Source organism: Cololabis saira, chromosome 1 (assembly GCF_033807715.1).
Source record: "Cololabis saira isolate AMF1-May2022 chromosome 1, fColSai1.1, whole genome shotgun sequence".
In the NCBI taxonomy this organism is placed as follows: domain Eukaryota; kingdom Metazoa; phylum Chordata; class Actinopteri; order Beloniformes; family Belonidae; genus Cololabis; species Cololabis saira.
In genome coordinates this window covers 39,067,207-39,081,832 of record NC_084587.1, presented here as the reverse complement: position 1 = coordinate 39,081,832, position 14,626 = coordinate 39,067,207, and the positions used below count along the sequence as shown (strand labels likewise).

Below are 14,626 nucleotides of genomic sequence, written 5' to 3'. Positions count from 1 at the left end.
ACTGGGACAAACTGGACAAAGTTAACTTTTTCAAAGCCCTAAACTTACCTGGATGGACGCAGAGACAACTGCCACTTTCCATTTCTTTCATCGAGGAGGTAACACCTGAGAGCACGGTGAAGAAAAATAGAAAGTGACATCAGTACCTAGCTCATGTATTTTAAAGGCTGCTGGAGCAGCTGTCGGCGACGCCTGGCCCAGGCGTGGACTCTAGCGTATTTATCTTTTTATATTTTGATGATCACGACAATTTATCAGCAAATTAAGCTAATGAATAGTCTTTAGATTCAATTACTATAAACTGTAAGTTTCAATTCTGTGTAGTATACTGTGTAGTATTCAAAAACATACAAACCTTCGCTGAATAAAAATACACAACATTTGACAGTGCTATTCATAATAAAGTCGGAATACAATAACCATTAGCAGACATAACATAAAGTGATTATTCTCTGTCTGATTTTAGCGGTTTCTCACATCATTGTGGGGCAATTCTTCCCCCTCATCTTTAAGTTGAGGGCATTTGTTTGCGCACAGTTCTCCAAAGTCCATGCTCGGACTCGGCCGTTGCCACACCTCGACTCTAAACTTCATCTGCCATTTGTGTGTAGATTTGAATTTTTTTTTTTAAATTGGAACCACATGCATGAGATGAAATGATAACTTAAATTTGTTTTGCCGGTTTCCTTAGCATCTTTTCACTTTCTGTTTTCAGAGCTATCATTATTATCATATTATTGCTATTATTATTATCATCATCATCATCATCATCATCATCATTATTATTACTATTATTATTATTTTGTGTAGACTTATGATACTTCATTTGTTTTTTTGTATATTCTATTCTGTTAAAAGGTGGGCAAGATAAGCTTTATGCTTCAAGCCCAGACCTTTTCAGTCAAATAATCACAATGTTGACCAGGGAAAAACCTGTGTTATCTTGTTTGTTGATTTTTGTTTGTGATTGACCGAAATAAATATTTACTACTACTACTACACTGTCCTGTTGCAGGCAAGCTTCAGTTGTTAGAAGGTCTTACATTTGAGTTATTAATGGCTGTTGTATGTAGAGAAGTGTGTGGTTTACTCTGTGAAAAGCCCAAACCATCAACCCTCCACCACCTAGCTGGGATATTTATATTACATTTAGCAGATGCTTTTATCCAACGTAACTTACAACAGAGGAACATAATCAAGCCACACTATCGTAACAGATCCCAAAGTAGGTTCAAATAAGACGGCTATGTCAAATGCGTGCAGCTGATGGCGACTAAGCTGACCCGCGGTACCGCCTGGGGTTAGGTGTTTGTGCTGTAATGGTGTGTTTGGTTTTCACCTGAACACAGCACTGTTCAACGCAGCCAAAATCCTCGGCTTTTAGCTCCCAAAGAACATAGTTCCACAAGTTTAACAGTTTATTCAGATACAAAAAAACAAAAACAAATCCACGTTGCCGTGCTCGTTTCAGAGAGACGAGGCTGGTAACCCGTATAAACAAGTCACACTTCCATGGTGTTTTTCACATTTTGACTAGCATAAACCTATGTACAATTTTCTCTGAGCACTGCAAGTTCTGAATTTGATGTGAACTTGTTCTGAATTTGACTCATGGGAATGCTTTCCCACTTGTGAATAAATCGTTCTCACCCCAGATTGTTTGGAAAGCCTAGACCCTACAATCAGGGCCGCCGCAAGGGGTGTGCGAACCGTGCGACCGCACAGGGCCTTGCGCCCCAAGGGGCCTCGCGCTAATATCTTCAAAATTTTTTCCCTTATAAATATCAACAGTCACGTTCCATTACAGACGTAAATGTGTATTAGTCTGTGCATATCAATAAATATATGTGCAATGATGCGCGTGTCTGTTGTTCAATACAACTGATCAGACCAAGCGCAGACACAAGCTGCTCTGATCCAGATGGTGGAGTTGGAACAAACTGTCACACAATGTCGAGAGAACGAGACAGATTCAGGAAATTTCCATCAGGGGATGAAAAAAGAAAAAAACTAAAGAAAATGGAAGAGTTTAATGCCTCTCTGAAAGGCTCGTTTGATAAATTTGTTACAAAAATCACCGATCCACCCGGGTCTCAAGCAGCTGTGGGGCCCCGCGTCGAGGCAAGCCCAGATGATGATGAGGCAGGGGAAGTTATCCAGTATTTTGCTAATTGGAGAGTTAAAATTGCGCATATAGACACCCGATCCGACCCAAAAAACCCAAAAATTTTGCGTGAGGGCCCCCCCCAGCCATTTCGCACAGGGCCTCGCAAATCTCCCAGGCGGCTCTGCCTACAATCCTTCTCAAGCTGATTTACAGTTGCTTCTCTGAGATCATTGCTGATAGCTTTCCTCCTTGGCTTTATGTTATCACACTTTAAAACTTCCATTTTCGTTGAGGTGTTCACACTTGCTGACTAACAATAAAGCCCATCCGGCCAGCAGAACCTGGACCCTTCTTACCCTCTCACTTGCACTCGGCTTCCAACACGCTCTTTTCTCCCCACTTAAGACTGAGTCGCTGTTTAATAAATGATAACACCGTGTCAAGTTTAGTCTTCATCCGAGGTTGGTTTTAACTAATTTTAGAACAAAGGAATGATTGTTTTTCAAAATCTTGTCCTGATATATGAAAAAAATAATTGAAAAAGGTTAAACATCACAACTTAATAGAAAACAAAAAAAAAAAAAAAAAAAAAAAAAAACTAAGATCCAAAGTACAAACGGTATGAGAAAACCTGATTCAGAGACCCTACCAATGCCTACTACTGATTTAGAGACTTAAAATGTTGCTGTGGACCACAAGCAGAGATCCCTTCAGTTATTTAAAACTCCAGGGAGCTGCAGATTTAGCTGCCACTGACAGCCGTCAGTGTGAAACTGGCTGAACGCAGGTATGGCCCACACTCCAGCTTTAAGACTGAGGAGAAGACGAGCTTCAGCGTGAGATCTTATGCATCTATTGGGCTTACCATACAATCTGCTTTTGATCAAGCACAACATACCTTAAGAGGATCTTTAAGCAAAAGTAGTTGGTACTACTGACCTGATAAGTTGATCTTTGCTGTATATTTCCAGCGGGTTTGGCCTGTAGGCGTCAGCGAGGTCCGTGACAGAAACGGTACCCATGCCACCAAAGGGAAGTTTAACCAAGAGGCCAGTTTGTGGCAGAATATTGATCACGATTCCCAACGTAGTGCTCCCTTTCTCCAGCTGATGGACACCTGGCAAAAACAAAATCAAGCTCGGGGTGAGAATGATGATTCTCTATGATACTGAAAGTGATTCATTTGACCAGAGCGGAAGAGCCAACAGTAATGAAAATCATTATTGTAAACGTAAAGTCTGAGCTTGTCCTACCTGTAAGCGAGAGCACGAAGCGATGAGGTTTGGCTCTCACTTCCACCACTTTGGCCCGGACTGCCTGGCCCAGCTTGTACAGTTTCTCTGGGTGGCTGGCGTCCTGAAAATAAGCAACATTTTTAACTAAAAAATATATCCTGGGTTCATCAAGTCTTGCCTTCCCTTCAGCTCTTGATGATGTTTTATACGTCAAATTCTTCTTTTCAAAACGCATGACAGAACATAATGTGCAATGAGGAACCAGTATCAGCTTTACTTTAGGATCCGTGATCATGGCGAGCAGGTCAACTGTGCCTGTGACACAAGGGTCGAAGGTGAGCTCCAAACATTTCCTGTCCGATTTAAACTGGAGAGAAAACAAACACAATGAAGAAGACTGCAAAAAGAATGACGTGAGCTTACATCGTAATATGTACGTTATTACCACAACAGCTTACCTTTGATACAAAGCATGTAACTTCCTCCCCGACCATATAGCTACTTAGTTTTTCTTCTGCTCCAACAGATTTTAAATCGACAGACTTATCCAGTTTGCTAAGAAAAGGGGGGGGGGACATGTTAAAGAAATAATGCGCTCACAAGGTAATAAAAAGTACAAAACCATTATAAGACGTTTATAGGGCTGGGCGATATGGCCCAAAAGTCATATCTCGATATTTTCTAGCTAAATGGCGATACTCGATATATATCGATATTTTTTCTGTGCCATAATTGGGGTTTCCCCCAAAGCATTATAGCATAGCATCTCTGTTAGCTTCATTTTTTTCTGAGGCAAACCCTTAAAAAAACAGTCAGTTTTAATACAAAGCCTCGTGCCAAATGTCACACAGGTTCCTTTATTAACAGAGATCTGCACAATATCAAAATGTATAAAACAAATGAAATAAAAATAAACTGCCTGCATATATAGAATAAAAATGCTTCTTGAATAAAATAAAACAAATATCCCTTTCCTGCATAACAATTAAATTAAAATACACTGTGCAATTAATACAATGTAGACAGTAACAGGCAGACTTTTCCACTGAGGTTGAAAGTTGTGCAAATGACAAAAGATTTGTGCAAATCTCAAATAAAACATTCAAGTCAATTTGTCACAAAATAAGCTATATCAAAATCATTAAAAAAATGTAAAAAAACAAAAAAAAAAAAAAGATTTTTTTTTTTTTAAATCGATATTGTCTCGTAACATATCGCGTTTGAAAATATATCGATATATATTAAAATCTCGATATATCGCCCAGCCCTAGACGTTTATATTACATTCATTGTTTATGTAATAATTGTTCAGAAGTCATGTTCTGGGTCTCTGGAAAGCACCTAGACAACGTATGTTGAAATAGATGCTATATAAATAAAACTGAATTAAATGAAACTCTTTTGGAGGGGTTGTCACAGCAGATCATAATCACAGCGAGAAATGTCCTGCAGGCGACGTTACCTGGGTATAAGTGTGAGCTCAGGAATGGTGTAGGTGAATCTGGGATGCGAGAAAGGCAGAAATCTGAAACACAAACAGGGGCATAAATTCTTAGCCGCAGTAGAAAAAAAAAACCATCACACTGAATTGATATTTTTTCACCCTTTTTTTGTTAAAATAAGGTATAATCTACATCTCCGTGGGCAGATAAAAGGAGTTACTAGACCTCCGGCCTACCTATGACTGGAGACTTCTCGACCTCCGATGACCCTGCCAGTGACCACGCTGCCCACTTTTACTGAGGATGTTGGGAAGGATCCCAGGCGCACGTCAGCAGCTTCCACCACCTCCGACACGTGCACGCTGCCGGTGCTTCCATCCTCCAACTTCACCTGGATGCAAGCGGGCTTAATTGTGCGCACTGTGCCCTTCAGGATTTCCCCAAAGCGGTGACCTTTTGAACCCGTCTGGTTTTCTGAGGTTGTGCGTTGGCGTCTTGGTGCGCTCCGTTCCCACGACACCAGGGGGAGCCCTCGCAGCTCGTCATGACTGGGCTCTAAAACTTCAACTTCCAAGGTCGTCCCCACCTTCAGCCTGTCTGCCTCCGGCAGGATGGCGTCATTAAGGTGGCTGCTGGTTTGAATCACGGTCAGCTGGGATGTGTCACCCAGCGAGACGATGGCAAACTCGTTGTCTATGTACTGTACCATCGCCGTGTATTTTAATCCCTCAGTCACCTATGAACAAAAACAATTAAATAAGTACAGCCTTACAATGGTGGGGGGGAAATGTTGATGTTACATGAGCACCACCTACAGACTTCTTCTTCCCAACCAGTTTGGGAGACACGGAGACGTGCACACAAGCGGATAAGACATCTACGTGAAGGATGAGCACGGCAGCTTTTTGTCCTGCAGTCAGATTAACACCTGGAAAACATGCAAGCAGCACAAGATTTGGCTTTCAGGTGTGGTACATCACAGATTTGTTAAGTAACTCTGTATCCTCCTGACATTATAAAACAGCAGAGTTAAAGAGACTAAAATGATCATTAATGCATAGGGCTGTGCGATTAATCGATTTTAAATCTAAATTGGATTTATTAATCAAGACGATTTAAAAAAAGGAAAATCGGAAAATTGATTTTCCTTTTTTGCAGCTGGCTGCATTACAGACAGAGCTCGTCTAGTCATCTTTGTTTGGTCAAGAAAATTGTAAATGTTGTCACTTTACTAACCTCAAGGAGGATTTACAGTATCTTTCAATTGCACTTCATTCCCAATAGGGACATTTGTTTGCTATTTTTCTTTAAAAATAAAGATAAAATATTTGAAACAATTTATTCCATTGTCTTTTGTAGTTTTACCAAAAACATCGAAATCGAAAATCGGGTTTTCAGAGAAAAAAAAAAAAGAAATCGGGAATTTATTTTTGTCCAAAATCGCCCAGCCCTATTAATGCATAAAACATTTATCATGGCGGATGTAATCACGTCAAACTCTTGACGCCAGTTTGTGTCACACATCACATTCTGAAGGTTTTCATTTATGTATAGACTGAGGGTTGATTTTTTTTTTGTTGTTTAATGTGAAATCAAGACATCTAATGGACCACATGGAAACCTTCCAAAAGTTTCTGCTTCAGCACGTACCTGCGATGTGTTGCTTCGTAGCTACAAAAGTGGCACCAATCAGGTCATCAGACTTAAATGTGGCCCCACTGTCCTTCACAGAGGCAACCGTCAACTTCAGCTTCTGACCGACATTCAGAGCAGCTAAATCCTGGCGAAGTTCATTGTTATCTAGAACTAAAAACAAAGACAATGAGAGGCAGGACACAAAAGCAACATGTTACCCAAAACAGAAAGATCAGCATACCTCTCCCAGCTAACATTTCATTCACAGCTTTTCTCTCCTGCAGACCGTTGATGAGTCTGGTCTGAGCATCTCTCTCTGGAGAGATGAGCTCCGACACCTTCAGGGTGACCAGGAACCGCTGCTTCTCCTCGTGCAGGTTGGTCACTTTAGCGATGACCGTCTGGCCCAGCTGGAAAGCGGTTGTGGTGTCAGTGATGAACCTGTCCGCCATGGCCTTGAACATATAGGGGTGAATAGATTTTAGTGACAGGAAAAAACATCATTAACACCTACAGGTAGGGCTGTGAGATTAATCGATTTTAAATCTAAATCGGATTTATTAATCAAAATCGGTGTTAAAAAAGGAAAATCGGAAAATCGATTTTCCTTTTTTGCAGCTGGCTGCATTACAGACTCGTCTAGTCATCTTTGTTTGGTCAAGAAAATTGTAAATGTTGTCACTTTACTAAACTCAAGGAGGATTAACAGTATCTTTCAATTGCACTTCATTCCCAATAGGGAAATTTGTTTGCTATTTTTCTTTAAAAATAAAGATAAAATATTTGAAACAATTTATTCCATTGTCTTTTGTAGTTATACCAAAAAAATCGAAATCGAGTTTTCAGAGAGAAAAAAAAAAATCGGGATTTTATTTTTGTCCAAAATCGCCCAGCCCTACCTACAGGTTTTCTGTTGTCCAGGCCTTTACTCACCGATTTGGGTGCAAGACCAGTAAGTCCACATGGGAACTCTACAAAAACACCGTAGGGCATGATGTTCTTGATCCAGCCAACCAGCTGCATCCCAACGGTGATCTCTGAGAAATCTTTGGCTATAACTCCATCTTCCAGTGACCATCTCACTGTTGGCTTCTTGGTCAGAGTCTTTGAATAAAAAGCAACTAAGGAAAAAAACTGCAAACAACTTTCCAGCTTTTTTTTTCTTATATGTGTGAATTTGCAACAGTTGAAGACAACTTTTAAATTACAGTCAGAAACATGCAACATTCCTGAGGAAAAAGGATACAATATTCTTCTTGCTCCTGTTAAAGCAAACGAGGTTGGAGATGATATCTCCTTCCTGCAGGCTCTCACACAGCAAATGGCAGTTGGACGCCTGATCAGACAGGTGCATTATGGGCAAGACTGCATGGACCTCATCAGGGAGGATGGCCACTTCCAGAGCGTTGACTGACTTTTTCACCAACTTCGCTTCCAGCCTCTTTATCAAATCAACAGAGGAGACAGAAAGATGAGGAAATGTTGATCTGCTGAGAAAAAAAAAGAAGCAAATAAAAAGACAAAAAAAGCCCCACAAGAACCTCATCTTACCTTTCCTACTTCACAGTCAAACTGAGTTTTAGGATCTTCCTCTGTGTCTCCCTCTGCTGCTGCCTTAAATGACAGCAGCAGCTTCTCCTTCACAGGATCACACTGGAGAACTTTAGCCTTTAAAACCTGAATCACGGCCACAAAAGAAATGAAGATCAATCGCTGCATGAATTCAGACACAGTCCTCAGCATCCACACGGTGTGACCTTCTCACCTGACCAACATAAAAGACCTCCTCGGGGTTGACGACCGGCTCAGAGCTGAGCTCACTGAGCGGAACCAGGCCCTTGACATCGTTGTAAAATCGAACAATGCAGCCAAAGCCTTTGATGCACACGATGTAGCCGTGGGACACGCGGCCAGGACGAGCATCCGTGAAGCTGAGGAAGAGCGGCAGCGAACTTTCAACCAGAGCCTTCTTCCTGCTCAGGTACATGCTATTGCTCTGTGCATCCACTGACAGCACCTGAAGGTACAGATACACACACACAAGAAAAGCTGACATGTAAATCTGTCAAAACTCTATAGAGTTAGGAGGTTATATGTTTTTATTACTGTAGTCTATTGTAGAAAAATGATACTAACCCGACATTTCACCTTCATGCCCTCCACATACTTCTTCTCTGGGTTCTTGAGAACAATGTCGGCGAGGTGTGTTCTTGGTACCAGCCCTTTAATGTGGTTTGACAGATGCACCACCATCCCATGACTCAGCAGGACGGACACCGTCCCCTTAGAAGAGCAGAAACATGCAGGGAAGAATCTGAGACCGCTGACACACAGACGGAAAGTAACATTTCCATCTTTCAGGCTCACTTATAAAAATCTACCCTCGTTACTTTACAACACTGCTTTGGGTTTGCAGTCAAAGGTAAGTTTGGTATGTATTGCCAATTATCACAGACCTGATTCAAACGATTTTAAATTCAGCAGGCTACTGTTTTTCAGCTTAATTATCTGGAGGGAAGTGTCCCCATTTAAGGTTTTGATCAAAAACAGTGAAACAAAAGGAAATAATATACATGAAAGTGAAAAGACGAACGGGGAGCACTTAATGTTTTTTTTTTTTTAATTTCATTTAAATTTTTTATTTTAATTTTTTTTTTTTTATCATTATCTTTTTATCTTTGAAGGTATTGTCATGTACTTGTTTGTTTACTTGCTCTCATGGTGCGTCTCTCTCCCTCTAGTTGTATTGTGTTTATGAAATAAGAATGGAAATAAGGATTTGTGAAAATAGGAATTTTGGCTAATACATAAAAGATAGTGAAGTGTAAGGGATGTATAGGGGAGGGAGGTAACAGGGGGGTTAGAAGGTATTTAAAGGCATGTTAGGCCTCTCTTTGCTTTGTTTGTGTTTAGATATGTCCTTTTAATATTTTCTTTTCTTTTTTTTTTCTTCGTGTATATGTTGAGGTTGGTGTCTGTCTTATGTCTATATATGTATATTAGTTGTTGTTTTTTTTTTGTTGTTATACTGAACGTCACTATGGTGTGGCACATAAAGAAAGTGAAAAGACAACATCCTGGTCAAGACTTGTGTTAAGTCACATGTCTGAAGGGTAGTTGGGGGGGGAAATGAGGCTGCCATCTCACCTCCACCACCTGGCCGGCCTGAAGGTCATGGTATCGGTAAAAAGGCTTTTCAATCACGCTCCTGCAGGCAAGAAAAAAAAGGTTATCAATACATTATAATAGAACTGCTTTTTGAGGACATAAATTGGGTGCAACCTACTTCCGTAAAGTGGCAAAGTGAATTTGCTCCATCGGACTCCAGTCCAGGATCCTGCAGATGTGCTCAGGCCTCGCAAATACTTTGTTTTCATTGGCCGGCTTGTTTAGCTCCTTTAGATGGTTCCTCTATCCAGAGCGAAAATAGGAATATATTAAACCTTTGATAAACCAGCAGAATCTATTATTTTCAAATCACTACAAAGTAGCGGGTTGACTCACGTGTACAAAGACTGGCGTCTTGTCTGGAAGCTCCAGCAGCGCTCCGGAAACGTGGTGCATGGCCATCATTTTGCAGTCTTTCACCACCTCACCGATGCGGTCGCCGCCAGCGGGAGAGAAGTCGATACCGGTCTCAGGCTGGAGCAGGTAGCCGCGCAGGCTCATGCCCACCAGGCGGGTGGACGGCTCCACATACAGCACACATGCTTGCACCTGCGGGATGGATTCCAAGGACAGTAGGACGTTTACACACCAATATATACAAATATTTAACCTAATACTGCCATCACATTTGCATTCAAAGAGTACTGTTTTGTTTTTCTGTATAAAGTTCACTGAAATTACTTCTGTGGGATTTCCATCTTTATTAAGTGGATTAAATTGATATCATGTAAATTATAATTTCTTTTTTTTTAACACTCAAATTTTATTGATTTTTTGCAGACAAGAAAACACACCAAGAACATTGTCAGTGTCAGTGGTATATACATTCACATGATACATCATCCATGCTTTTCCAGTTTCATTCAGACTCTGTATTGGCGTCTCTGTTGCGAGCCTTGTATGATGTCCATTTGTCCCATTTCTTGTTAAATTGAGCTTGCTGGAGTCTCAGTATGTGTGTGAGTTTCTCCATATTGTATATCTCCTCTATAATGTCCAACCAGTTCCTCAGTGTTGGAGGTTCCTCTTTGCACCACTTCCTAGTTATTGCTTTTTTTGCTGCAGCTAACACAATTTTCACCAGATATCTGTCTTCAAATAAAACAACTTCACTCGTGAAAGCACACAGATACAGAACCTTACATGACATTGGTAGTTCATACCCCAGCATATTTTTCATTTCCATCCATACATCATTCCAGTACTTTCTTATTCTAACACATTCCCAGAAAATGTGCGTATGTCCTACATTCAGCTCCCCACACCTTCTCCAGCATGTTTGTTGTTCAGCTGTAATTTTGCTTTTTGTCTTAGGTGTAATAAAAAACCTGGTTATATTTTTCCAGCAAAATTCTTTCCACATTCTGGAGCTGGTGGTGGTTCACTGGTTGTCACAGATGATAAACCATTCCTCTTCAGTTAGTTCTATTTTACTTTCTTTTATCCATCTGTCTCTAATATACAGTGTAGATGTTCCCCTGTTCTTTTCAAGTCCCTGGTACAATGTTGAGATCACTCTACCTGTATTGCTCTTATACGCACTACCCAGTGTCACAGTCACTTTATTCAGCTCCTTGGGGAGATCTGGTTTTATTTCCTTCTCAAAGAAGTCCCTGACTTGGAAGTATCTAAATTGATCCTTAACCTCCAAGTCACATTCTCTCTTCAATTTTGTAAAGCTCTTAATTTTGCCCCCATCAATTATTGTACACAATGCTGTAATTCCCTTATTTATCCATTGTTTAAAATTGTTATCTGACACCCCTGGTTTAAATTTAGAGTCATAGGCCACCCAAGTAAAAATTTTTATTTCCCTCCCCAAATTGTATTTCCTGATCACTGTGAACCAGATTTCCAGTGTGAATCTAGTGATTGGGTTGAGCATTTCCTCACACTTCTTGAACATGTCCCTATTTGCTATCATGCTTTGTACATGACACCCCTCTGTTTTTAATTCTATATTTTTCCACCCTGAAATATACATAGGGTCGTAAATTATAATTTCAATATGATATATATTAATGTGAAGTCATTAAAATTCAAACAAGATTATTTAAAATGAGTGCATTCAAAGTTCCAGCAGTTTTACCTGAAGTCCCTCCGTGTATCTGGATCCCTGCTCAGGCTCCATGTGCAGAAAGTCCACCTGGCCGCTAAAGGAGGACAGGAAGCTCAGGAGAAGCCCATGTTTGGTCACCTGCAATTCAAACATGTAGACTTAACAAGAGTTGTTACAGAAACACTGACAGAGCACTTTGTTGAACATTTAGACAACTGATGGCGTCCACTTGGTCATAATCATAGAATCTGCAGAAGAACTGTATCTTGTGTGGCAAAAGCCGCCTCTACCTTTTTGACGGTAGCGTTGACCAGAAGACCTGGTAGAAGGTTTGTGAGGTTCCAGCCTTGACTGAGCTCTGCACAGGCTTGAGCGACGCTGGGGTGGTTCACAGAAAGCTGGACCATACGCCCATTGTTCCTTACTTCCTCTACTTGAAAAGTCTTGTACTGGCCCACTTTCAGCTCTGGCCACAAATAAGACACAAAAGGTTAAGATGTGTGCCAACATGTGTTTGTTAATAACTGGATAGAATTGTATAACGATGGTGAGGGGCACAAGAAGCATAAAACTACGCAAGACTATTGTCTAATATTAGTGAAATTCATTTTTTTAATACCTTTTGGTTGGATTTGTTTTGCTTTTATGGCTTTCTGGGGCAGGAAAGCTTTGGTCCCACTGACACCAATGTCAATAATGCAGCCATGATCTTCCACACTCTCCACACAGCCACTCAATACCTAAAAAAAAAAAAAAAGAAATCACAAATAACATTTACATATGAATAGTTTGTGAAAATATTATGAAAAACAATGGCCTGATGGTGCTAATTATGGTTCACCATTCCAGCTTTCAGGGAACTTGAGGTGAGACTCTTGTTGACCAGCTTTGGATTGACTGACAGCTGGATGCTGAGGGATCCTCCCTTAGTTGTGTCCAACTTGGCAACTATGCATCTGAGCACCATGCCAGGGTGGAAAAGGTGTGGCAGAGAGCAGAGCTCCTGTGAAGCAAAAGCACAGGTAAACGCTTAAAACATGTCCTCAAATGTGTTCACATCTCCCACATGATTCAACTTGTCCCTCCGCCGACTTACATTTGTGTCATCTGAATCCAGCTGCTCCGTGAGCAGCTTGGTGTATGAGGCACAGATGTTTTTGATGCTAAGGAAGCCTCGCAGGCCACAAGGCAGGCCGACCGTCACCTCAAAGTCTGTCACCTCCTTCACACAGCCCAGCATCAGCATGCCCTCTTTTACATTCTGGTTAAAACACAGTAGTTATTTTAATACATTAAACTGACAAAATCCATCTAGTGGACACATCCAACCAGTAAATAAATATACACTGTGTAATATATATTGACAAATGCATTACCTTGATGTGCAGAATTTCCACACATTTAGCTGCTGCGTTGAGAGTCAGCTCGCCTCTTTTATCGCCATCCGTCTTTTGCTTCTTGAGTTTTTTGCTGTCATCTTTGGTGAATTCCTTTCTTTTCTTCGGTTCAGTTTGTTCATTCGACTGCAAGATAAGAGTTGACTCTAAAATTAATTGTACCAATACAAGTAATGCATTTATGGGAAATAGAAGAATTCATGGTGCGATAATTGAACTGAACTGAATTTAACACCTTTTATTGTCATCATACATTATATAATGAAATTGTAGAGCGTCCCCTGTGCTCAGTGCAAAACAAAGTAAAAACAAGAAGTAAAAAGTGCAGATATGCAAAATAATACTATTGCAGCGAGTCGTAACGGGAGTAAGAGGCGGAGAGTGGAAAGTAAGCATGATCTTTAATGTATGTAGTTTATATAGTGTATATTCATATATTTGTATTTTCTATATATTGATATAATATTTATATTTTCTATATACTTATATGGATAATTATGTAGTAATAGGCATGTTTACGTAGAATTTATATAGACTATATTTATATGGATATTGTGTAGATATAATAGCAATAATGTAAATTCATAGTTATAAAGGGGTAGGAACTAGGAAAAAGCGTATACTTCTTCCTACTCCTTTTTCGAATCTATGTGCATATGAAGATGTTACTGTTTATTTTTATTTTTAATATACATGTTCGAAATAAAATTAATTAATTCATTCATTCATCTTCTTTATTGCAAACATTTCCAAAACACCTCAGTAACGAACGGTTCTTTCTCTAACTGTTGCAGTCATTCTAAAAATCTCAACCATCACCTGGAAGAACCTGAGCAACGTGGGTGAATTATGTAAACAGATCTGTGACCCACTACTACAATAATAAAATGTCTAACATCTTCAAAAAAAAAAAAAAAAGGTATAGTAACTGTACAGTGGGTAATGTTTGTTGATCTCCAATGATGAGTAAATTTCAGTAGGACAGAGAGAAATAAGTAAATTTTACCTGAAACAGGTTGTCCACTTGTGTTTTCTCCACCACTATTTTACTCTCAGTGGGCTTCCTTGCTGCTCCTCCTCGAGGAAAGTCCTCCTCAATTGATGCCATGTTGGATGTTGTTTCAGCGTCCACGAAGTCACAACCGAAGAAACCAGGTCTAGTCTTCTGAGAGATGGTTGACACGAAAATTAGACTTTCCACAGTTTGGTTAAACCAGCCTGTTAGCAGGCACAGATCACTTTTACTTCCCACCGCTGGGATTATTTTACATTATTTTTCTAACACGTTAAACATATGAATCATATTCACCAAATATCAAAACTTATCTAAAATGTAGAAAAAAATGGAATGTTAAAAATTCAGTATAGTCAACTAGCACACATTCAGCACGCAAAAGCCTAAACGGATTAAAATAAGCAAGTCCTCCAGCACACAAAAGGACCACCCTCGCGTACGGTGTCGTGTTTTAAATATAAATTCAAAAACAACATCAGACCTATTGCTGTTTCTTCACATTAAAACCCCCGGCTTGTACAAATAAAAACTCACATGTTATTCAGAAGCACGCCATCTCCGCGACCCG

At 40.1% G+C, this 14,626-nt stretch overlaps 1 protein-coding gene across 4 annotated transcripts in view; it reads right to left on the bottom strand.

Moving 5' to 3' along the window:
• pdcd11 (programmed cell death 11) overlaps positions 1-14,626 on the bottom strand; it is a 21,770-nt gene extending 7,144 nt beyond the window's left edge. Inside the window, exons 1-26 of one of the 4 annotated variants that reach the window (XM_061722825.1) lie at positions 14,593-14,626; positions 14,050-14,205; positions 13,023-13,169; positions 12,743-12,907; positions 12,488-12,649; positions 12,266-12,386; positions 11,937-12,112; positions 11,677-11,784; positions 9,924-10,136; positions 9,706-9,830; positions 9,567-9,627; positions 8,556-8,702; positions 8,185-8,436; positions 7,971-8,096; positions 7,666-7,860; positions 7,353-7,523; positions 6,661-6,874; positions 6,435-6,590; positions 5,600-5,712; positions 5,021-5,520; positions 4,805-4,867; positions 3,801-3,897; positions 3,620-3,709; positions 3,361-3,463; positions 3,047-3,224; positions 49-105 (exon numbers count right to left, since the gene is read on the bottom strand). In XM_061722825.1, coding sequence (XP_061578809.1) covers positions 49-105; positions 3,047-3,224; positions 3,361-3,463; positions 3,620-3,709; positions 3,801-3,897; positions 4,805-4,867; positions 5,021-5,520; positions 5,600-5,712; positions 6,435-6,590; positions 6,661-6,874; positions 7,353-7,523; positions 7,666-7,860; positions 7,971-8,096; positions 8,185-8,436; positions 8,556-8,702; positions 9,567-9,627; positions 9,706-9,830; positions 9,924-10,136; positions 11,677-11,784; positions 11,937-12,112; positions 12,266-12,386; positions 12,488-12,649; positions 12,743-12,907; positions 13,023-13,169; positions 14,050-14,151 — 3,842 coding nt within the window. In that variant the 5' untranslated portion in view covers positions 14,152-14,205; positions 14,593-14,626. The other 3 variants (XM_061722824.1, XM_061722827.1, XM_061722826.1) reach the window with 3 other exon arrangements.